This window comes from Aquarana catesbeiana, linkage group LG07 (assembly GCF_042186555.1).
Source record: "Aquarana catesbeiana isolate 2022-GZ linkage group LG07, ASM4218655v1, whole genome shotgun sequence".
Lineage (NCBI taxonomy): Eukaryota > Metazoa > Chordata > Amphibia > Anura > Ranidae > Aquarana > Aquarana catesbeiana.
In genome coordinates, this window is record NC_133330.1 from 312,321,202 (window position 1) to 312,347,403 (window position 26,202).

Genomic DNA, 26,202 nt, shown 5'->3' on the forward strand with positions numbered 1-26,202 from the left:
AAATTCTAAAGATATAATTCTAAAGATATAATGCATTAAAATTGAACTAAACCCATTCGATTTTAGTAGACTAAAATGAGCTGGAGATTTTAGTCGACTAAAATACGACTAAAACAATTCAGAGGACTAAAATACGACTAAAACTAAAATGGCATTTTAGTCAAAAGACTAAAATACGACTAAAACTAAAATGACATTTTAGTCAAAGGACTTTAACTAAAACTACAGTAAATCGAAATTTGATGTCAAAATTTGGTTTGAAAATATATAAACTAATGCACTTATAATAAAACTATTTTATATATTCTTTTACAGTATGGAAGATTCACAAAAACCAGCAGTAGCAGCAGCTATTATTATCCATCATCCTATAAGGTCAGGAACAACGTACAAGGTTTTCCATTTACCTTTCCATCAATATACTATTTTCCAGTTCCTTTAAGCCCAGTTAGTTTTGCATTCAATATGTGCCCTTTTTTTTCTACTCATATGGGGTAATTTACTGCTAAGATCTTAAAATGAAACATACAAAAGATGATTTTTTCACGCTGAGTTTATAATATCACCATCACCACATAAAAAAAAAAAAAAAAACGCTTACCTTGTTTTACCTACGTTACAGCTTTCTCCTTTTCATTCTATACAAGTCAAGATAGCGCTATTGCTGGCAAGGTGATAGAAGAACTGTGGAGTTTTCATTCAGTTTTTAGCCCCACAAGGGCAAATTTTGTATTAGTTTAGGGGTGTCCAACCTGCAGCCTACAGGCTGCATGTGGCCCTAAGATGGCATTGAATGTGTCTCATTTGCACTTAGCAAACACATGTGGACGAAGAAAATTTTGACACTGTCTCTTTACTGACTTTTATAAGTTTTATCTTCTCAAAGATAAATCTCTCACTCTTCACAATCACACCTTATTCATGTCATCAGTTTTCGGCAGCACCTATATTTGTGAGCAACTATTTTCAAGGATGAAGCACATGAAGGGCAAAACTAGAACCAAAATATCTGATGAGCACCTTGAGAATTCATTGAGAGTCGCTACTACATCCATCCAACCAGATATTGATGTTAGTTTACAGTGTGTCCGGAAAGTATTCACATCACTTCACTTTATCCACATTTTGTTATGTTACAGCCTTATTCCAAAATGGATTAAATTCATTATTTTCCTCAAAATTCTACAAACAATACCTCATAATGACAACATGAAAGAAGTTTGTTTGAAATCTTTGCAAATGTATTAAAAATAAAAAATAAAAGAAATCACATGTACATAAGTATTCACAGCCTTTGCTCAATACTTTGTTGAAGCACCTTTGGCAGCAATCACAGCCTGAAGTCTATTTGAGTATGATGCTACGAGCTTGGCACACCTATTTTTGGGCAGTTTCTTCCATTCTTCTTTGCAGGACCTCTCAAGCTCCATCAGGTTGGATGGGGAGCGTCGGTGCACAGCCATTTTCATATCTCTCCAGAGATGTTCAATTGGGTTCAAGTCTGGGCTCTGGCTGGGCCACTCAAGGACATTCACAAAATTGTCCCATAGCCACTCCTTATTTATCTTGGCTGTGTCCTTAGGGTCATTGTCCTGTTGAAAGATGAACCTTCGCCCCAGTCTAAGGTCCAGAGCGCTCTGAAGCAGGTTTTCATCAAGAATGTCTCTGTACATTGCTGTATTCATCTTTCCCTCGATCCTGACTAGTCTCCCAGTTCCTGCCACTGAAAAACATCCCCGAAGCATGATGCTGCCACCCCCATGCTTCACTGTAGAGATGGGAAGACTCCTGGTGGTTCAAAACCTCTTTCATTTGTGGATATTGGAGGCCACTGTGCTCATTGAGACCTTCAATGCTGCAGAAATCTTTCTGTCCCCTTTCCCAGATATGTGCATCGATACAATCCTGTCTTGGAGGTCTACAGACAACTCCTTGGACTTCATGGCTTGGTTTGTGCTCTGACATGCACTGTTAACTGTGGGACCTTATATAGACAGGTGTGTGCCTTTCCAAATCATGTTCAATCAATGGAATTTACCACAGGTGGACTCCAATTGAGTTGTAGAAACATCTTAAGGATGATCAGTGGAAACAGGATGCACCTGAGCTCAATTTTGAGTGTCATTGCAAAGGCTGTGAATACTTATGTACATGGGATTTTTTCGTTTTTTATTTTTAATAAATTTGCAAAAATTTCAAACAAACTTCTTTCACATTGTCATTATGGGGTATTGTTTGTAGAAATATGAGTAAAATAATGAATTTAATCTATTTTGTAATAAGGCTGTAACATAACAAAATGTGGAAAAAGTGAAGCGATATGAATACTTTCTGGATGCACTGTATCAAAAACAGTGTCAGATATTGCACTTGTTTTAAATTGGCCTTTTGACCGTTAACTTGTGATCTGCCCAACTTTTTCTGCTCATCAGCTATCCGTATTGTTGGTTTATTTTATGTGTGACTCAAGACATTTCCTCCTCTTCCATTGTGAACCAAAGATCAAAATGTTGAATTTTATCATTGAAAATTTGGACATCCCAGTATTAGGACCAGTTCACAATGGTCCGACATACGCTCCGACTTTGAGAGCATATGTCATATGACATGTCAAAATCAATGACTCCCTATGAGAGCCCTCTTAACTGATCCGACTTGTGTCGGTTCAACTTTGAGAAAGGTTCCTGTACTACTTTGGCCCAACTTGGGCACAATTTTAGCCCATTGATTTTGAATGTAAGTCAGGTCGTCATCTTAACTGATCCGACTTGTGGCATATGACTTGTGCTCTGAGGATCTTAAAAGGGAACCCCACGCCAAAATTAAAAAAAAATAAAATGACGTGGGCATACCGGATTTTGAGGGGAAACCCCAGGGCAAAGGTAAATGGATTAAAAAAAAAATGGATTGCAGTAAAAGCTGCGAAAATGTGGAATAGACTCCCTCAAGAGGGGTCTGGCCAGGTAGTAGATTGAGAAATTGGAAAATTGGAAATTGGATCATGTTTTATTCTGGTTTCTGCCTTCCTCTGGATCAACTGTGAGTATAGGCTTGTATATGTAGGACTGTAATTTTTTTTCCTTCTATTGGTTGAACTAGATGGACTTGTGTGTTTTTTCAACCAGACTAACTATGTAACTAGGTAATTACAGGTTTAATTTATTGATATATACTGTATCTAGGTTTCTTTTCAAATGACATATTTTCCCCAATTTTGTAACTTCTATCAGTACTCTGGACGATTCTCTCCGGACTTTGTTCTTTTCGTTAAAGCCTTCATGAGTGGCTCCCAGCAGAAAGGATATCAAACCACAGCTCACCTCGAAAGGTCTCATGCGCAGGTGGAGATTGTTTCTTTGGACCAAAGGAGTTCCTGGAAAACATGTTTTGATGCTTCTGTCTCTGGATTCCACAAGGCATCTGTAAGATATTTAAATATACATAGATCCTAAAATAAAAAGTATGCACCCCTTGTAAGGATTGCTACATTAGCTTTCTGTGCCAGGAGCTGGTTTTCAATGCAGAGACCATTGCCCTACCCTACGATTCTTCTCATACTAACCATCCATGTAGCACCAACAATAACACTATATTCCCTTGTAATCACAAACCTAACATTAACACTACTTGCAACTTCAAATCTACAACTAACCCTCCCTGCAACCACAAACTTAAAATTAACCCTCACCATAACACTAACCCTCACTGTAACCTCAAACCTAACACTAACCCTCACCATAACACTAACCTTCACTGTAACCTCAAACCTAACACTAACCCTCATTATAACACTAATGCCCCGTACACACGGTCGGATTTTCCGATGGAAAATGTCCGATCGGAGCGTGTTGTCGGAAATTCCGACCGTGTGTGGGCTCCATCGGACATTTTCCATCAGATTTTCCGACACACAAAGTTGGAGAGCGGGAGATAAAATTTTCCGACAACAAAATCCGTTGTCGGAAATTCCTATCGTGTGTACACAAATCCGACGGACAAAGTGCCACGCATGCTCAGAATAAATAAAGAGATGAAAGCTATTGGCCACTGCCCCGTTTATAGTCCCGACGTACGTGTTTTACGTCACCGCGTATAGAACGATCGGATTTTCCGACAACTTTGTGTGACCGTGTGTATGCAAGACAAGTTTGAGCCAACATCCGTTGGAAAAAATCCTAGGATTTTGTTGTCGGAATGTCCGAACAAAGTCCGACCGTGTGTACAGGGCATAACTGTCACTGCAACCCCAAACCGAACACTAACCTTCCCCATAACACTAACACTAACCCTCACTGCAACCCCAAGCCTAACACTAACCCTCCCCATAACAATAACACTAACGCTCACTGCAACCCCAAACCTAACACTAACCCTCCCCCTAAAACTAACCCCCACTGCAAACCCTCCCCATAACACTAATGTTGGCTACAGATGGATTTTTCTTTACTCATCCTCTAAACTATCAATGCTATTACTCCCTGAAACCCAATGCTAACACTCCCTGTAACCCATTATTATTGCTAACCTTCCCTGTAACCCAGGGCTCAAAATTTCAAGTCCTGAGCTACTAGCCAGGCTTTAAGAGTTACTCGCCACCAGTTGCCCCACCCAATCCCTACCCTGCCCCGCCCCTAATTCCGCTCCTAAACACGCCCTCATAAATTATCTCATGAAATGACACAGGTAAATGTTTTATGCAGAATTAAGTTACAAAAATAAATATTAACAACAACAACTTTATCAATATTAACAAAAAACATATTTAATTGATCTGACTATGATAAATAAAATAAGGATAAAATATAATTGGCTACTATAGGCACTGTACATATCATTACTGCCTTCTTAAGTAAATATTTTATTGCTATATTAAATATAGCATTAAAAAAATGAAAACCAATGAATGACACTTCCACTGATTCAGAGAGACCTACACCAGAGCACAGCACTGGACAGGGGAGTAAGCAGCGGCAGCTGGTGGCCAGCCAGCCAACCAACCCCCCAACGACAACCACCCCCCCTCCCCGTCCCTCGATCGCCGCATCGCTCACTCACCGCCTGCCAGCCCCGCATTCATCCTATCCAGGTCGTGGTTTTGGCGGCTTCCCCCCCCGCCTCTCCTCCTGAGTCCTGGCAGTCGCTTCTCCTCCCGGTCAGTCAGGACTTAGGACTCGTGGCCAATCAGGACTTAGGACTCGTGGCCAATTGGGTCTCCTGATTGGCTAGAAGGAGAAACAGGAAGACATTAGCCAATAATAATTTGCTAATGTCACACAACTGGGTTGGCTCCGGGCGCACTGATCTGTGCCCGGAGCCCACCCTTTTTGAAGCCAATTAGTGCCTCAGGCTCTAATCATGTGTATAAAAAAAAATTGGAATCCATGTGTCCGGCGCCCTGAATGTAGATAAGGGGCCGGGCGCATGGATTAGGAGGACAGCGCCCCTTGCGCCCTGCATGAGTGGCCGCCACTGAGAGTGGAAGCAGCCAAAGTTAACTTTTCCTATTACCAAGCTGGTGATTAGTTGCTAGGCGGTCCGAGCAACCAATCACCAGCTTGATAATAGGAAAAGTAAACTTTGGCAGCTCCCGCCCAACCCCTCTACCCGCCTTGCTCCCACCTCATCTAGTTCTTTGCCAACTCTCGCTGTATGGCAGGTCCTGCTAAGAGAATGACAGGAGATGGAGGCTGGGAGGAGAATAGCCTCCCATTCAACGCTGCCTGGTGGCGATGCGGCCCCCCCCCCCCCAGATGCAGCTCCACACTCGCCCACAGCTTATTTCCACTCACCTAATGTGAGCAAGCGAGTGGAAATTTTGGGGGCTGCTGCATCTGCACGCACAGTGAGGAGAAGACTTTTGGAGGATGGCCTGGTGTCAAGAAGGGCAGCAAAGAAGCCACTTCTCTCCAGGAAAAACATCAAGGACAGAATGATATTCTGCAAAAGGAAAAGGGATTGGACTGCTGAGGACTGGATAGTGAAGGGCCGGCATGACAGGATGATAAGGGTTAGCAACTATGGGGTTAAGGAAGTGTAAGTGGAGAAAAGGGGAGAGCTTGTATTGGCCAGGATCAACAGGATGGGGAGGAGCAGGATAGTTGATTTAAGGGGGAGGTGCGGTCTCCCAGGCATCAGTGGAGGGACAGGTGACAAGGCAGGCAGTTTCATGCTGCTGCTTGTCACATCCACAGAACACATGGCGGACGTCGTCAGGATCCTAGGGGCAGTAGGTGCATCTAAGGGATGAGTGGCTGTAAAGCCAGGTAGCAGCCCTGTTGGAGGACCAGGCATACGGATTGGGTATGGGGGGGCAGGACATCCCACACGTGGCGGTCTAGGCCGCCTGAGCATTTTTCGCCCGGATCCTCCCCCGAGTTTTGCGCCACGGTAGGAGCCCCATACGAGACCTGTCAGGCCCACCGGCGGAGCACCCACCGGCTTCCGCGGTTGGGCCTGGACGGAATCCTTATTGGAGGGGGAGCTCGGCGGGCGGGGAGTCAGGTATAGTGCGCACGCCTCCTCCGCCCACCCGGCGGCACCGTTTGGAGCACACAGACTCCTCCCCCTCTGACGTGTATGGTCGGGGGAGTCTCGGTGAAGGAGAGACAAGGTCACGGCTGCCTGGCCGTCACCTGACACAGCTGGTGGCTCCGGTGTGACCGAGAGGACCCCCGTCAGGAAAGAAAAGAAGACGTGCGGCAGAAGAGGAGAGACCACCGTGCGGGGTTCGAGACGTGGGGGCGATTGCAACATCAGTTTGGTGGGTGGATCCGGTGCTGGGAGGCGGAGCCAAGCATGGCGCAGATCCACGGCGGCCAGGCCCCCATTGCCTGGGCTGCTTCAGGATGAAGAGCTGCAACTGCCAGACATCCGGTCGGAGAGTGAGCTGTCTTGCTCAGAGTAGGAGGAATCGCAGAGTCAGCCTGCACCGAGGGATTCTGGAGCTGCGGCTGACGGCACCACCCCAGGTCAGCCCGGGAAGTCTGTTAACTTATTGGCTAATGCTGGAAATGTTTTGGGGAGCTTGTTGGGGGGTTGTGGATGGGAACACAGCAGTAGTGGGGGGAGCCACGCAGGGGGTAGCGGCGGGATCCGCATCCAGCCCGCAAGTGGTGGGTATTCCACCTGCCACATGCGGTACGGAACGCAACTAAGGGATTTGTTGGGGGGGCTGGACCTAGTGCAGCGCTTCACTGGGGGAACGTGGGGACAACCCCGCAGGTGTCGCCATGGGTAGCGGAGCAGATGCATTGCGGGTATGGGGCCCAATGTGGTACCCACCCCCCCTCCAGTTGGTTACGGTGGTTTCCCCTACTACAACGGGGTCAGTAGTATCCCCACCAGCGAAGTGGCTGCAGTTGTGGAGTCAGGGGCCAAGGCTCGTCACAGGAGGCCCTGGGAAACATGGATGCTGTACAGATAGTCGACGCTGCAAAATCTGAGGTCTATGTGTGTTTTGAAGGGCCGTTGGGGGCCTATTTGAAACAGAACGTCCGGGATAAGATCTGCAAAGGTGAGTATGTAGAGATCTTCTCCCTGATGCCGCTTGAAAAATTTAACCTGAATAGGGTTAAGCCTGATGACACTAAGAAGGAAGATGAGGAAAGGTGGTGGTACAGGTTCATCCCTTGGACTTTTGCCAATTGGCTGCAGGCGTTTGCCATTATGGGGAGAGTCATGGGGAGAAAAACCCTGAACATTGTTCAGCACTCTTTTGTTATATGGATGCGGTGACGGAGGCTCATAGAGTCTATGGTGGATCCGCCTGGCTATGATACGATGAACAGTTTCATCAGCGCAGGGTGGGAATCTGCGGTGGGAATAGATTTATGGTCCCTGGGGTTGCAGGATGGAATTCAAAGGGCATTGCGGGTGTGGAGGGGTCTGCAAGGGTAAGGTGTCACCCTTTTGGGCGGTGGCGGTGGTTGGTCTTTTGACAGTGTAAAAAAAGGCTTTAGAGATGGAAGTGTGGGGGGCTCATCGGTGGTATGTGCCCCTCTGGTGTATTCCAGTTACATAGGTTAACTGGAATATTGTAATGATTGCACTGCGGGTAGTGTCGGTTGTCTCCGAGCTGGTGTTCACGGCTGGAGGCCTATTATGGTAATAGGGCCCGCAGTGCAGAAGTGGAATAGTATTGGATTTCTCGGTGTCGTTAAAAGACCAACAGGCTGAAAATTGTTATGTTGATGTAAAAATAATGTTAATTTTAATTAATGTCTGTGTAAACAAGGCTGCTATGGCCATTTGTACTCAATTTTCAGGTGTGGTCTCATTAATTGGAAATAATATTAAAGGGTAGGTTGATTACTATGGTCGGGCAGACATAAGAAGGTTGGGAACATCTGATCTACACTAGTCATGCCTTTTCCAGCATGATGGAATACCTTGCCATAAGGCAAAAGTGATAACTAAGTGGCTTGGGGAACAAAACATTAAAATTTTGGGTCCATGGCCAGGAAACTCCCCGGACCTTCATCCCATTGAGAACTTGTGGTCAATCCTCAAGAGGTGGGTGAACTAAAAAAAACCCCACAAAAGCTGACAATCTCCAAGCATTGATTATACAAGAATGGGCTGCCATCAGTCAGGATGTGGCCCAAACGTTGATTGACAGCATGCCAGGGAGAATTGCAGAGGTCTTGAAAAAGAAGGGTCAACACTGCAAATATTGACTCTTTGCATAAACGTAATGTAATTGTCAATAAAAGCCTTTGACACTTATGAAATGCTTGTAATTATACTTCAGTATACGATAGTAACATCTGACAAAAAGATCTAAAAACACTGAAGCTGCAGACTTTGTAAAAATTAATGTTTTGTGTCACTCTCAAAAAATGTTTTGCCATGGCTGTACGCCACCACGTGCTTACTGATGTGTGTCGTAAATGGGGTGTCAGTAGCCTCCCTGACAGTATTCCCGAGTGTGGCTCGGGGTTAAATTTCAGCACCATTAGCGGTAACCCCGAGCCACACTCGGGATTACTTCTCAGGATCCTGGTGCAGGTTACTTACCTTGTCCCCAGGATCCTGCGATGTCCCCACGCGCTGTCTGCAGGCTCCATCCTCTGCCCGAAGCCTCTCTGTGCCAGGCTCCGTTCCCTGCGAGCGTTGTGACGCACGGGGGAGGAGCCTGGCAGCAAATTAAATAAAATGTAAAAATCATAACACATACAGTACTGTAATCTTACAGATTACAGTACTGTATGAAATCATTTCAATTCCCTTTTGTCCCCAGTGCTTTGGCCCATGGCCTGCATGCAGTTTTATATGATATATACTGTTCTTTCTGCCTGGAAACTGGAGATTGTCCATAGCAACCAAAAAGTGTCCCTTTACGTCAAAAGTGGCTTTAGACCAGCTAGAAAACAGCGATAGTAAATTAGAACACTTGCAGAATTGAGCGATAGTGAATCGTGGGGAAATTAATTTTATTATTATTATATTATTTTTTTTTTTAATTATTTATATTTATTTATTACATTATAATTTATGATTTTGTGTTTCAAACTTCATCATACCCGGGATATCGACTAGACTCTTGGTGGACAGAACTAAGTGTGTTATTGCTAAGAATTACAGACCTGCAATATAAAACGCCAAATTTCTATGCAAAATAATTGTATCGCTTTGAGAAGCAAAAATCTGAAATAATCATACCGCCCGGGAGGTTAACAGCCAACATCACAATTTTGAACTGGGAAGTAAACAAATACCAAACACTGTCAATCAGCTTATAAATCAATGTTGTTCTGCTGTGTAGCAGGAGATTTACTAAAACTGGAGCACTCAGAATCTGCTGCAGCTGTGCATGGTAGCCAATCGGCTTCTAACTTCAACTTGTTCAATTAAGCTTTGGCAATAAAACCTGGAAGCTGATTGGTTTCTATGCAGAACTGCACCAGATTTTGCACTCTCCAGTAAATAACCCCAATTGATTGATCCCCTTTCTGCCGTTGAGGGGATCTCACATGTTTCAAGCCATTCAGTTTTGCTAAATACGGTCAGATAGAGGGAAATGAAATCTTTTTCATCCACTTTTTTTTTTTTTTTTTTTTAGATAAAATCAAAAGGGAGGTGATAGCAAATGTTTGAAAATATTCAGTTCTTTTTTTGCCCGAAATTTAAAGTGGACCTTCAGTAATTTTTTCATCTTTCCATCTATTAAATCTTCTGCCCTTGTTGTTTTAACTTTGGATAGTAAAACATTTTTTTTTTTCTTCGAGTAAATACCTTATACAGCCCACTTCCTGTTTCTTGTATGATCATTAGCCTAGGCTTAGGACATCATATACAGCTCTCTTTCTCACTCTCGTGAGAGTTTGCCAGGAAGAGGGGGGGGGTGAGTCATAAGAGGGCCAATGAGAGCTGTAGGGCTGCAGAGCTGGAGGTGTGCCTCTGTGTGTCCGTGTAAATCCAGGAAGTGAACAGGCAGCAGCTTCATGCTGCCCACAGTTAAAATGGATGCAGCCAGACTCAGTGAAGGGAGATTTCAGCAGCATATTTGGCAAGTACAGAATCCCAGTATATATAAAATAATATGCAAAGTGGTTAGAGGGAAGCTTCAGAATGGCAAAGATATTTTTATTACAAATTATGTGAGCCGACTGCAGTTTCTCTTTAAGTTTCAGGTGTTGAGTGTTCAATTGAATTTGCAATTGATTTAGAAAACAGGAAACACTGGAGACCCATAGGACAAATACACCAAGATATGCTCAAAGTTTCTAATCAAAGCCAATGAAACGGATGCATGTGCAGCCTGCATTGCTGTCAGATAGTGAAGAGAGACAAACTGTTGCCCTGCTATAGAAATAAAGGTAAAAACAGCCTTCTGCCTGGAAATAGCCCCATTAATAGAATGGTTCAAGCTGAACTTTAATTACTGTTTTGGACTTGTGTAATGGATGTGACATACATTATTACTTTGTAAGTCTACCCCATCAGAGAACATCAAACATTATTTGTTATCCACTAAAATAATTGTAACATTTTTATTGGGAGGGCTGTGTTTTACTTATTTCCTTAGTAAAATACATTTTGGAATAAGACACTGACTTGCTGCCTCTAAAGCTATCCTATATTTCTCCCTATTTATCTACACGCGAGTGATCTTACTTCTCTATTCCATTCTTTAAAGTGTTGCTAAACCCACAACAGTAAAATCAGTCTGTATACGCAGTAAAGCATGCTTGTAATACTCACTGTGGAACCTAAGAAGTTTATCCTCTGCATAGTGCGAAAAAGGCTGTTTGATCCTGTCTTCTCTGATCCTCCCCTTCTTCCACTGTCCCCAATCCATCTCCCGATAAACCAGAGCCTTTGGAGGCACTCTGCACATGCTCAGTTGTGGTGTGTATTGCTAGATAGTTGTTTTTTTTTCTTGGGAGGGTGCGTGTGATCAGCACAGGGCCAATCAGCGCTTTTCAGACAGAGGGTCAGGGGTCCTGCAGCCTCATAGGATAAAAACTCATACAAGTTTTAACCAGACACTCATAGAAGCCACAAGACTGCTATACAGGCATACCCCACTTTTAAGTACACAATGGGGTTTATTTACTAAAGCTGGAAAGTGCAAAATCAGGCTCACTTCTGTATAGAAACCAATGAGTTTCTAACCCCAGCTTGTTCAATTAAGCTTTGGTAATAAAACCTGGAAGCTGATTAGTTTCTATGCAGAAGTGAGCCTGATTTTGCACTTTCCAGCTTTAGTAAATAAACCCCATTGTGTACTTAAAAGTGAGGTATGCCTGTATACTGCTATATACTGCTGATGAGAAAAGGTATTTAGCAGTTTATATTTACTAAAATATTTGCACTTCTATGTTCTGTGTACTGTGGGAGATCAGTTATAATGAATGCAGGGTCCTGGGTTTAGTAACACTTTAAAGAAGAATTCCAGGTATGATATATTCTCACTTAGTTGCACTGGTCCAGCTTGGACCAATTTAACTATTGCTGATGCCCCAGGAATCTGGAAATCACTGAAGTAGACATCCCTACTCCAGGTGATCTCCACGTGCTTCTGGGTCCCTTGCTGAAAGGCTGCTCTCCTGAATTGTGAACACAGGAAGTGTGCATTTTCTGAATGCATGCAGAAATATTCTCTGATGAGGTGGGTTTTAACATCATGCTCTCCACCTCTTCCAATCAGATAATGCTTTCCATAAATTCGGTAAAGACAACGCACTCTATAAATGGGGCTCATGCTGAGCGACCAATCTCCTTTGTTCACAATGCATCCTGCAGGCCATTTAGCATGGGAGCCAGAAGCATGTGAAGGTCACTGCATGTCCAATTCAGCCAGATATAATATATACTTAGTTGGAGCCAAGGTGGACCTATGTAACTACACAAAATTGTCAAAAGTATTGGGACGCCTGCCTTTACACACACATGAACTTTAAAGGCACCCCAGTCTTAGTCCATAGGTCTCATTATTGAGTTGGCCCATCCTTTGCAGCTATAACAGCTTTAACTCTTCTGGGAAGACTGTCCACACGGTTTAGTACTGTGTCTATGGAAATGGTTTGGCCATTCTTCCAGAAGCGCATTTGTAAGGTCAGGCACCGATGTTGGACAAGAAGGCCTAGCTTGGAGTCTTTGCTCTAATTTATCCCAAAGGTGTTCTATTGGGTCAAGTTCCTCCACCCCAAACTCGCTCATGCATGTCTTTATGGACCTTGCTTTGTGCACTGGTCCAAATCATTTGGTGGAGGGGGGATTATGGTGTGGGGTTATTATTCAGGGTTTGGGCTTGGCCCCTTAGTTCCAGTGAAGGAACTCTTAAAATGGTTGTAAACCCTTACACACCACTTTTACCTACAGGTAAGCCTGTAATAAGGATTACCTGTAAGTACTGGAAATATCTCTATATTTACCATATACCCTTGCGCCAACGTCATCAGCACATGTGCACCAAAGAAAGGGCACGACCATGCCGTTTCTATAGGGCCCGTGCTGTGACATCACACGACTCCGCCCAGTCCCAGAGCCGGAATCCACAGCTTCGGAAGGAAGAGGAGTGAAGATGGATGCGGCAACCAGCGGGTTCCTCGGGGACCTTGCAGGTAAGTGCAACATAATGGGCTAGATTTCGATGTATACTAGCCCGTTATGCTTTTACTTTGCAGGGGAATAAAGAGGAAATAAAAACCATCAGGGTTTACTTCCTCTTTAAGGCGTCAGCATACCAAGACATTTTGGACAATTTCATGCTCCCATCTTTGTGGGAACAGTTTGGGGATGGCCCCTTCCTGTTTCAACATGACTGCGCACCAGTGCCCAAAGCAAGGTCCATAAAGACATGGATGAGCGAGTTTGGGGTGGAGGAATATGATTGGTGTGCGACCTCAACCTGATAGAAAAAGACCTTTGGGATAAATTAGAGTGGAGACTGGGAGCCAGGCCTTCTTGTCCAATATCAGTGTCTGACCTCACCAATGCGCTTCTGGAAGAATGGTAAAACATTCCTATAGACACTCCTAAACCTTGTGGACAGCCTTCCCAGAAGAGGTGAAGCTGTTTTAGCTGCAAAGGGTGGACCAACTCAATATTGAACCCTACGGACTAAGACTGGGATGTTATTAAAGTTCATGTGAGTGCAAAGGCCGGATTCCCAATAATTTTGAGAATATAGTGTATGTAGAAATGTAGCCTTTAGCAATGAAAATAGTACAACTCGAATGCCCCCAAACCTGTATCAGTTAGATCAGCATGTGAATAGACTGGTGCAAGACAGATAGGATTCAGGCTTTAGTAGACTTCAACAAGTCTTTAGGCTTTAGTAGACTTCAACAAAATGGCGGCTGTCTGCACACAGACACCAACTCTCTGTAGCACGAATGTGAATAAAATGGGTAAAAGATGTCTTCAGTTCCTGTTCTTTACCTGTAGAGAACTCCTCAAACGTGTTTTTCCCTTTTCAGTGCTTAGAGGCCACATCGAACAATACAATGCCTGGAATTCTACTTTAAGGCCATCATATCTATTTTCCTTCGTATATCTCCAACTTTGATTGATCTTACTTCTTCATTGTAATTTCACATCTCCTTTTGCTTAGGTAGTTCGTAACTTCCTCAAGCTTTCAATACTTGTCCTCCATATAGACATCTATTCCACAATGTCATGTAAAGGTGGAAATGGGAGCACGAATAGGGAAACTTTAGAGAAGGAAGATCATTGAACTCTCAGAAGGGAAACATATAATATCTATGAGATAATAGATCTACTATATATCAAGGGAAAGTTCTGAAACCTGGAGGAAGTTGCAAACTAGACAATAAAAAGGAGATGTGAAATTACAAAGAAGAGGAGAGAAGCAAGATCAATCAAAGTTGGGAATGTATGGAGGAAAATAGATAAGAGTGCCCAATGAAGAGGAAGAGAGGAGTGAGGTCATCTGTAGATTCTGTATATGGAGAACAATATATAAGATAACCTTACAGGCAGAAATGTAAAGTCTCATTCCAAATTGTATGTTTTGAAGGTACAATATAAAACACACCACACACAAGAGGATGAATTGTATGTTAAAATGAGTTTATTGGATAATAAATAAAGTAATATTTTTATATTATCTTATGGGGTAGACATACAAAGTAGCAATGTAAGATAAACTTCAAGTACCAAGAGAAAGAATATTTCTGAAAATATAAACCTTCTACTATTAGTAACAAGCCAAAGTTTAGGCAGATATAGAAATAAAACTAAATATGATAAGTTATGTTCTTACGGTAATATAACAACTTTACATTTGTTTTTAAAGCTTAAAGCAGCATTAAATTCAAAAGCAAACATTTATTATATTGCAGCTTACCAATTCTTAGATGCGATGGCTGCGTTCATTTTCTTTTATAGATGTCTTTCTTCTCTTTTTTATTTGGTGATCCAACCAGTAAGTCACTTGTTTTTCAAAAGCACAGGTTCTCCAGCAGAATGTACCAGTTATGCCCTGTACACACGAGCGGATTTTTCGACCGGACTGGTCCAACGGACCGAATCCGGCGGACAATCAGACCGTGTGTGGGCTTCATCGGACCTTCAGCGGACTTTTTCTGTCGAAAATCTGATGGACTTTAGATTTGGAAAATGTTTCAAATCTTTACGTCGGAACTCCGCCGGACCTTGTTCCTATTGAGAGATCCGCTCATCTGTATGCTAGTCCGACGGACAAAAACCGACGCTAGGGCAGCTATTGGCTACCGGCTATGAACTTCCTTATTTTAGTCCGGTCGTACGTCATCACGTACAAATCCATCGTACTTTGGGGTGATCGTGTGTAGGCAAGTCCGTTTGTTCGAAAGTCCGTCAAAAGTCCGTCGGAAAGACTGTCGGACCTTTGTTGCCGAAAAGTCCGCCCGTGTGTACAGGGCATTAGGCTAGTTTACACTTGCTTCAAAACATGGCTTCAGACAGGCTTCGTTAAAGCTCTCTAAACGCCAGTCAAAGCTCCTGTCACTAAATAAAATGGTTAGCTTACAGTCCTGTTTACACCTTGCTTTTGCTTGGTGCTTCGATGTGGCTTCGATGAGGCTTTAGTGGAGCTTCAATCTATGGTATAGCGCAGTTTTTTCTTTACATTTGGAGCTTCAATGAGGCTTTGGTGAGGCTTCAGTGAAGCTTCAGTGAAGCTTCGGTGGGGCTTCAAGCGAGCTTTGCCATAGACTTCTATGGAGGCTTTAAAGACGCTTTGAAGCACCACTAAAGCTATATGGTTTATAATGTTTGCAGCAAAGCCAAAGCAAAGCAAAAGCAAGGTGTAAACAGGACCGTAAGCTAGCCATTTTATTTAGTGACAGGAGCTTTGACTGGCGTTCAGAGAGCTTTAACAAAGCCTGTCCAAAGCCATGTTTTGAAGCAATTGTAAACTAGCAGTTAATGTGTGTTGAAGCTGAAGTAAGTGTAAAATGAGCCCTTACAGGAATGAGACAAATTATTTAAAACTGACAGGCTGCTTAGAACGATCAGCTTTTATTTATGCAAAGCCTTTATCCCAAAAGGAAAAAAAGTGGTTTGCTGTAACCGATTATAAAGCGTGATCAAGAGTTTGGTTTCAGTTTGTTAGTGTATCTAAATCTGCTACTACATCTTACAGTCCCCTCCCCCCCAGACTGAACATGCTGCCATCCAAAAGGTGCCCCCTTTGCTCCTTCATCCAGAGTGGGGGCACGCTAATACAGGAGGTGTGTTACTGGCCAGATCACCAGGTGAAAACAGAGGGAAAAAGTCTAAAAAAAATAAAATGAATGCAGCCACTACATGTAATGATTGGTAAGCTGCAATATATTATATTTTTGGTTTTGGACTTAATACCTCTTTAAATTTAGTTAAATGTTGTTCTATAGCTTCCCACAATGAAAAGTGCTCTATGAATGGAGCAGGCAGGTTTTTCATTCATTCCCCAGTCCTCCATTCATAGAGCCAGGGCTGCTGATAAGGCAGTACAACCGGCCCTGTTGTACTGGGCCCAGGCCCCATCAGCTAAACAAGTTGGCCCAGGGCAGCTTCATTGTTCATTCCTGCCTAAATGAATAAATGGATTTTACTAGACCACACCCCCTCTCCTACTATCTTATCAGGGCTTAAATTACATTTCCCTGGGCCCCATCATGTTAACAGTGGGGCCCAGAAGGTAGGAACAGAAGAAGGACTTTTTTTTATTTTTGGGGTGTAGGAGGATAAAGTCAGTGGCACTGTTCCACTGCACCCTGGGGGGGGGGGGTGTAGGCGGGGCCCCATCAGGAAGGCTGTACAGGGCCCCATTATTTCTAACAGCAGCCCTGAATAGCGAGCTTTTTAATGCTGGACGCTATGGTACCACTTTTATGAATGGGAGAGGAGTGTGGCAGAAGGGTGGGTATAGTCAGCACTCATAAATAATGCCTGGTCAAGTGGCTTATAATACCCCCGCAGCACCGGAAGATCACAGCTACTGGGGTATGTGTGTGTGGGGGGGGGGGGGGCAGAGGAATGAAGATTTAAACAAAGAGAGCATCCAACAGCACAAGGTACTATTCTCAATAACTCTAAGTACCGTCCCTTGTACTGATTAAAAGAGTAATAATTAAACTTAAAGTTTATTCTCAACTAGTGTAAGTGCCTAAAATTGCAGGATACCAGCATCCTAGTTTTTCCCTGTATAGTCACCAATCAGGTGTGCTGACAGTGAACATGCTGGCATTTTTGAAGAGCAGAGGAATGACTTCATCAGCTTGCTGCTTCTCCTTTATTATCCATTCAGCTAGCAAGGGTGTGTTCTTGACCAATTTATGTTTATGCTGCATTGGAGGTCAAAGATTTGTCTGTCAAAGGGAGCGGGGGATGGGAACTGATTTTCAAATTTGACAGAATCTTTTGGAAGGTAAAATAGCTCCCATAAATGAAGCCAAGTATATGTTTAGCTGCTTTTCAAAGTTCATCTTTAAAATTACTAGGATCGGTTTTTGAAATATTTAATGAAATATTTAATCGGCTCAAATAATCCAAATTTGATTGATCTAACAGGCCGCGATTAAATGGGGTACAAACTGCCAGGACTACATAATTGCTGCAAAATTATCTACAGGCCAGATGGCTGGAGATCCGGCCGTGCAGCTGTCATGGAAGTGGAAGAGGCTGCCCTCTTGGATTAATGGGCTGACTAAAAGGTATGCAAATTCTTACTGTATTTCTGTGAAGAAATGTCATTCATATATCTGATAATATTCTTTTTATTCATCTAGTGTCATGCCGTTTGTTCCTGGAGTGGCATATACACTGGGATTTTCAGAGCTACGTCGTCAAAATGCACCACACCAGGTCACTGTGAGAGTGGCCTCCACCTCTACTGACACAATCAACACCAGCCTGAGGACCCCTGAGGTATATGGCCATTGATACAAGATAGGAAGCAGAACTGTAATGTATCTGTAGCACTGCCCCCTCAGATGCAGCCATGACCCTGTGAACTCTCCAGCCCCTCTGACACTCTAGGTTCAGACATGACACATGGACACAAAGCAAGTAGTTTTAACTCTCTCCGATTTTTACTTACTCAAGAAGAGAGGTTTAGATGAAGGATTAGTAAGCCAAGTCCTGGTTACAACCAAGACTAGGTTGAAATAATTTTTGCTGCAATAACAGATAGCATTGACAGGTGAGTGATAACAATATACACAATCACAATTGGATACCTTGAGAAAGCTATTGGTGGGTATAAAGAAATGTTTCTGCTTTAAAGAAGAACCCTATAATACCTTTACTCCTAATGAGAGACTATACGTACTATAGTTACCAGTAAAGTGTCCCCTTTAAGAGCAATAAACAACAATGTCCTGAAATCAAGGCCTTGCACTGTCTTCACCAGCAAGTTGGAGCTCATAGAATAAAGATTTCTTACTGTAGCAATGTGATGATGAACAGGGCAGAGATAGCTGGTTCTGTCTTATAGCAATACTATTTGTAACCCAAATGAATGTTGTCTGTGCAAAATCAACAAAAAAATCTCTCCTGCGCTGTGCGGAGTGCCTAGATAAAAATGTACTTCTGTGAGGTGCTTAATGGATGGATTCTGCACGCCCCGCTGCCTTAGCCAACTAGGGGGCTTTCAAAAAAATTAAGCAAGGAAAGAAAAAAAACGGTGCGTGGCCTAGTGCATTATAAAAAGTTTTATTACAAAGCAGAGTGGAGTATTCACATTTGGTATCTGGAATGACATCACATCATTCACATGTGTGAATATATAGGCCTGTCAGTACAGTCTAATGCCCCGTACACACGGTCGGACATTGATCGAACATTCCAACAACAAAATCCTAGGATTTTTTCCGACAGATGTTGGCTCAAACTTGTCTTGCATACACACGGTCACACAAAGTTGTCAGAAAATCCGATCATTCTGACGCGGTGACGTAAAACGCGTACGTCGGGACTATAAACGGGGCAGTAGCCAATAGCTTTCATCTCTTTATTTATTCTGAGCATGCGTGGCACTTTGTGCGTCGGATTTGTGTACACACGATCGGAAATTCCGACAACGGATTTTGTTGTCGGAAAATTTTATAGCCTGCTCTCAAACTTTGCGTGTCGGAAAATCCGATGGAAAATGTGTGATGGAGCCCACACACGGTCGGAATTTCCGTCAAGAAGGTCCTATCACACATTTTCCGTCGGAAAAACCGACCGTGTGTACGGGGCATTATAGTGCAATAAATAGGGCCCATATATAAGCTGATCATCATGTATGTTCACACCTGAAGTAGCATAGAGTAATCATAAAATAGCATAAAATATATAATAGAGTAGTGAAATGACACAACAATGGAATAAGGAGCACGTAGTGCTAACCTACCCAATAAATGGTGATAGTATGGCCCTTCTACCAGATCCTGACCCGTGGATAGGCATCCAGATGTGGTCTGTGCGCAGTGTTCAGAGTGTAGTACTGATACAAGGCAATGAGATCTGCGGGCAAAGGCCCCCTCACCAATCCCGATAGACCTCGGCAGCCTCCCAGAGGGACGATCAAACGATTCTTCTTACTGCACTTGGGCAGAGATGGTGATCAGTCGGCTGACTCAGTGAACCGGCCATTTCCGCTGTGTTCAGTGCTGCTGCAGGGCATCCTCCTACAAGCAGGCAACGTCTGGACCCTCTGGGGCTGGAGCTGTAGGCTGTGTATTGCGTGATAGACTGCGATTTCCTCACACAGCGGCGAGATGGTGCTTACAGGATGAGATCCAAGAAGCAAGAGAGCGTGGGCCTGGTCAGAAGATCCCTTTATCCACTTAAGGACCGAGCCTCTTTTTTACACTTCTTAAAGTTAAAGTAATTTTTTTTTGCTAGAAAATTATTTAGAACCCCCAAACATTATATATATATATATATATATATATATATATATATATATATATATATATATATATATATATATATATATATATATATATATATATATATATATATTTTTTTTTTCTAACACCCTAGAGAATAAAATGACGGTCATTGCAATACTTTCTGTCACACCGTATTTGGGAAAAAATACACTTTTTTTTTTTCTTATTTATTTTACTTTTAATTTTTTTTTTTTTGACACTGTCTTTTTATAAAAAAAATTTGGGGTCACTTTTATTCATTACAAGGAATGTAAACATCCCTTGTAATAGAAAAAAAAGCATGACAGGACCTCTTAAATATGAGATCTGGGGTCAAAAAGACCTCAGATCTCATATTTACACTAAAATGCAATAAAAGAAAATAAAATAAAAAAAATGTCACTTGAACAAAAAAAAAAAAAAATTCTCCTCTAAGACCTATGGGCGCAATTGACATTTGACGTCGCTTCTGCCCTCTCATGGCATGGAGCCGAACGGGAGGGCCATCTTCCCCTCAGTCGGCAGCCAGGCATCCACAGGAGAGGACGCAATCATCTCCGCCGCTACCGTTCAGGTTGCGCTTTTGCCCTCATTCACATTGACTGCGGCTTTGAAATCGTGCGTCGTAATCTGAAATCGCACTATTTCAAAGCCGCATGTCAGTGCGACTTGAAAGACATCTGTGCAGCTTTGTGCCAAAAGTAGTGCAGGAACTACTTTTTCAGATTGATGTCGCACCGCAAAGTCAGCGTTGCATCCTATTTGAACAGTGCGATTGCTGGCAATAGGATGCGACTTGTTATGCGATTTGACCTGTCAAATCGCATGACAAGTCGCTCCAATGTGAACGGGGGTTTAGAGGCTACTGGCAGGTGGTGAGGAGACAATGTGACCCCTCCTCACTTCCTATTTTTACTCAATTTGCCGACAAACGTGTCGCAACAGTATGCATCTTATGTGGTTGCAGGGAGTTTGCAGCACTTCCCCATTTGCTTGAGTGTGTATCATGTATCGCTACATGTAGGGTAAACTAAATGAGGCATCGCGACCGCAGCATATAAACACCGCCATTCACTGCCTTTTGCAGTTTAAGTGGGGGGGCAGTTGGTGGGTGGCAAAAATGAGGCTCAACTGCGCATTTTTACGCCCCTCAAGCTGCATGTCTAAATGAAGCCAAAGACTCCTTTCACACGGAGGCTGTTTTCAGGCGTTTTAGCGCTAGAAATAGCTCCTGTAAAGCACCTGAAAACTGCCTCCCATGCCACCCGAATGTGAAAGCCTCAGTGCTTTCACACTGGGGCAGTGCGGGATGTTAGAAAAAGTCCTGAAAGCAGCATCCTTGGGGCGGTTTGGGAGTGCTGTATACTCCCAAAACGCCCTGCCCATTGAAATCAATGGGCAGCGCTTCTGAAGCACTTGAAAAGCACTTTGGAAACGCCGCAACCTGGGCGTTTTTAACCCCTTCTTCGGCCGCTAGCGGGGGTTAAAAGCGCCCCACTAGCAGCCAAAAAGGGCCAATTAAACGAGTGACGCTTTAGAGCTAACGCACGGGCGGCCCCAGTGTGAAAGTAGCCTAATGCCGCGTACACACGATCGGTTTTCTCGTCGGAAAAAGATATGACGGCTTTTCCGACGGGATTCCGCTCAAGCTTGCCTTGCATACACACGGCCACGCAAAATTACGACCGCCAAGAACGCGGTGACGTACAACACTACGTCGAGCCGAGAAAATGAAGTTCAATGCTTCCGAGCATGCGTCGAATTGGTTCCGAGCATGCGTAGGGATTTTGCGCGTCGGAATTGCCACAGACGATAGGAACTTTTCCAGACTGAAAAATTGAGAGCATGCTCTCTATCGTTTGCTGGCTGGAATTCCGCCAGAAAAAGACCGATGGAGCATACACACGATCGCATTTTCCGACGAAAAACTCTCATCGGTCTTTTGCAGGCTGAAATTCCGGTCATGTGTACGGGGCATAAGACTTTGCTTACCTTTTTGTATTGGCGCATCTGAAATATATTTAACTAATTATAAGGAGGGGGCTTGGGCTCCATTCACACCTAGGCGATTTGACTTCAGAATTTGACTTCGGAATCTAGGCAAAACACGGTGCGATTTTGCCGCGATTGTCGCACAACAAATCGCGCAAACAAAATCCGCAGGACGCCCAAAAGAAGTTCCTTGTTTGTGCAATTTTGCTGCAATTTATCATGCGACATTCATGGAAAAATTGCACCGTGTTTGGGGTGCCATTGAGAAATAAAACATGGCAAACCCGTCCTGCATTTTGCCGTGATTCTGAATCATTCGTGAGCAGAATCGTGGCGATTCCGCCCGCAATTCAAATCACCCGGTTGTGAATGGAGTCTTATGCCGCGTACACACGGTCGGACTTTTCATCTACAAAAGTCCAACGGACGCCGACGGACTAAAGCTGGCTGGTAATCCGATCGTGTGTGGGCTTCTCCGGACTTTCAGCAGACTTTTTCAGCCTCAAATCCGACGGACTTTAGATTTGAAACATGCTTCAAATCTTTACGTCGTAACTACGACGGACCCCGAAATCCGCTCGTCTGTGTGCTAGTCCGACGGACAAAAACCCATGCTAGGGCAGCTATTGGCTACTGGCTATGAACTTCCTTATTTTAGTCCGGTGTACGTCATCACGTACGAATCCGTCGGACTTTTGTGTGGTCGTGTGTAGGCAAGTCCGTTCGTTAGAAAGTCTGCTGCAAGTCCGCCGAAAGTCCGCAGGAAGTCTGTCGGACAGGCTGTCGGACTTTTGTAGACGAAAAGTCCGACCGTGTGTACGCGGCATTACAGTTTTGCTGGTGAGGACAAAGCACAGAAATGAGCCTGCTATCATGCTGCTTAAGTGCAGCAGAGAAAAGTGAGGTCACCAGCCTGCCCATGTTCTCTGGTGTACATAAAACTAGCTGAATTGAATTACAAAAGAGTAAAAAGAGATTGCCCATAAATATTTCATCTTTGTATAAAGCTGTTTGTTCTGCTTTACATTCGTCTGTGACCCAATAACCAATGTGTTATTCATCCTTCCTTAGATGACGATTTACAAGCAAGGCATCCCCTTCCCATGTGATCTGTCATTCGCTACTCACTGGCTTAAGAATATTCACCTGACGGACGTCACGGCTCTTCCCGATGTCACATCGTTGGTCAAAAGAACTAGCGAAGGTGATCTCCTAATCTTTTAGAGTCCATTCACACTTGTGTGACTTAAAAATCGTGCGATTTCCATTGCGACTTTACCCTGCGACTTTGATGCGATTTCGATATGATTTGCTATGAGTGCGACTTTGTTCCAATTTGACCAATGTGATCGTTTTGTTTGTGCTCTACAAAGTCCTTATGCCTCGTACACACGAGGGGATTTTTCGACCGGACTGGTCCGACGGACCGAATCCGGCGGACGATCCGACCGTGTGTGGGCTTCATCGGACCTGCAGTGGACTTTTTCAGTCGAAAACCATTTAGATTTGGAACATGTTTCAAATCTTTCCGACGGACTCGAGTCCGGTCAAAAAAATCCGCTCGTCTGTGTGCTAGTCCGACGGACAAAAACCGACGCTAGGGCAGGTATTGGCTACTGCCTATCAACTTCCTTATTTTAGTCCGGTGTACGTCATCAGGTACGAATCCGTCGGACTTTGGTGTGATCGTGTGTAGGCAAGTCCGTTCGTTCAAAAGTCCGTTGGAAGTCCGTCAAAAGTCCGTCGGAAAGACCGTCGGACCAGTCCGGTCGAAAAGTCCGCCCGTGTGTACGCGACATTAGGCATGTGCAGAATGGAAAAAAATTGTTTTGTTTCTTTATTTTCGAACAAATTCCACATTTTCAGAACGATTGGAATTTGGATTGGTTGAAAAATTGATCGACTGATCCGAATTCCGTGCGAAGAATAGCTGGTTGTTAAGGAGCGGGGCGGGGAACCCGGCTGCCGCGTCCTTAACAACCAATGACTCATCAGCTGTCAGCGAGTTTCCCCACTGACAGCTGAATGTAAAAAAAAAGAATGCCGTCAATGAAAAATAAAGGAAAAAAACAGAGTGGGGTCCCACCTCAATCCATACCAGGCCCTTCGGCCCTTCATTAGTCTAAGATACAAAAACTTTAACTTTGGAAATAAAGTCTTAGATCAAAGAAGTTGTGAGCAGGCAGACTCTTTATTGACTCAATAAACCTACCTGCCTTTGCTCACAGTCTTATTTAGAATACACACTGAGCTGTGCATGCGCTGCTACAGTAAGTTTAGAATCAAAGCGGAGTTCCACCCAAAAATGGAATGTCCGCTTTTCCGGTTCCTCCCCCCCTCTGGAAATCAAGATAGGGAGAGAGTATCACTGCTCCAGGTGGATCAGACAGGAGTAAATAGCCTCTCCTCCAGTTTAGAAGCCCAGGTGCTAGCAATGCATATAGCGATCAAGCATCGAAAGACGTTCTGGACAACCGCACTCCAAAAAAGTTTTTTGCCTTTTATTCAAAAAATGTAATCTAAAATACAGGTCACAGCAAAGCAGAAAAAACTTACGCGTTTCACACTACAAACAGTGCTTAGTCATATGACCAAGCACTGTTTGTAGTGTGAAACGCGTAAGCTTTTTTCTGCTCTGCTGTGACCTGTATTTTAGATGACATTTTTTGAATAAAAGGCAAAAAACTTTTTTGGAGTGCGGCTGTCCAGAACTTCTTTCGATGCTTGATCCTCCCCCCCTCCGGTGTCACATTTGGCACCTTTCAGGGGGGAGGGGGGAGCAGATACCTGTCTAATACAGGTAATTTGCTCCCACTTCTGGGCATAGATACCCGTGCCACCCGTGGGTATCTACGCCACTTCCAGCGCCTTCTCTGTCCCCCACGCTGTCTTCTGGGAGACACACAGGTCCCAGAAGACAGCAGGGACCAGTGCGAGTCACGCATGCGCAATAGGGAACCAGGAACTTCCTGATTCCCTTCACCGAAGATGGCGGCGGCAGCACACGACAGCCGAGGAATAGATCGGCTTTGAGTGCCGACATCGCGGGCACCCTGGGACAGGTAAGTGTCCTTATTTTAAAAGTCAGCAGCTGCAGTATTTGTAGCTGCTGACTTAAAAAAAAAATTAAAGAAATTAAAAAAAAAATCGGTGGACCTCCGCTTTAAGCATAGATCCTGTTAGGTTAATTTACTAAAGGCATAGGCGTGTGCAGGGGGTGTGCCAGGTGTGCCTGGGCACACCCAAATCACTCTGTGCAGTGCCGACTTCCACTACTGCCCAGGCCTTCCCGCCTTTTTCCCCACCCCCCACAGTGCTGCTGGCCTCCCTCCTCTTCTCTCCTCTCCCCTCGGCTGCTACTGGATGTTTCAGGATGGAGAGTGGGGGGGAAGGGTTAGTCAATATGTCATTTACCGGCCCCTACCTTTTCTAAAATGAACACACTGTGTTCATTCATAACCAAAGCATAGTATACACAGTTTACTATGCTTCAGTATGTTTGGGCTTTGGGGTGCACACCCTTATGCAATAGGCAGCGCACACCTATGGCTAAAGGCAAATAGACTGCAAGTGCAGTTGCTCCAGAGCTTAGTAAATAAGGTAAAGTTTCACTTTGCAAAAAATACCCAATCACATGCAAGGAAACAAAAAAAAAAACTGCATTTTTGCTTGCACATGATTGGATGATGGAAGTCAGCATAGCTCCCCCTCATTTACTAAGCTCTGGAGCAACTGCTCTTGCAGAGTGCACAGTCTATATGCCTTTGGTAAATCGGCCCCATAGTGTACAGATGTATTCCACAAACACAGACTTGCATATACTTGCCTTACAGCCATGCACAGCCATTCATGCCTATGGACGCCTGAGCTTCCTAGTCATGGAAATACACCCAATTTTATATCATACATGATCCCATATGCCTGTGTGCATGGGGCCTAAAGTTAAAGCAGAACTAAAATCCGCTATACTTACTTTTGCATTATTGGTCCAACACCCGCGAGGTCCCTTCCCAGTACCAGCATCTTCTCCTTGGCTTCTGCCAAGTCCCGGTCTTAGGCCATTTTGATTGGCTGGCCCAGGATGACATCATTCCCACACAAGTGCAGGGGGGGAGGGCAGTCACCCCAGCACACAAGCACTGTGGAGGAATGTAAACTGCTCGGTGTACATTCTACAGAAGACGGTGAGTTGGCAGTTAAGTTTATTTAAATATAGAAAAGAGTTTGCATACTGTATCTCTTTTATAATAAAAATCCTACCTGCTCCCAGTCTTTCAATATTAGAATTTAGTTCTGCTTAAAAGTATATGTAAACTTTCTCCTTGTAAAACAACCCATTCGATTTAACCACTTAAGGACC

At 43.9% G+C, this 26,202-nt stretch overlaps 1 protein-coding gene across 3 annotated transcripts in view; it reads left to right on the forward strand.

The window, feature by feature from the left end:
• The window catches only part of LOC141103740 (vitellogenin-1-like), a 232,430-nt gene that overhangs the window by 163,710 nt on the left and 42,518 nt on the right, over nt 1-26,202 (forward strand). For all 3 annotated transcript variants that reach the window (XM_073593683.1, XM_073593682.1, XM_073593684.1), the window contains 5 exons: nt 316-375; nt 3,231-3,422; nt 17,503-17,645; nt 17,721-17,859; nt 22,914-23,046. In XM_073593683.1, the coding sequence (XP_073449784.1) occupies nt 316-375; nt 3,231-3,422; nt 17,503-17,645; nt 17,721-17,859; nt 22,914-23,046 (667 nt within the window). The remainder of the gene's footprint in view (nt 1-315; nt 376-3,230; nt 3,423-17,502; nt 17,646-17,720; nt 17,860-22,913; nt 23,047-26,202) is intronic.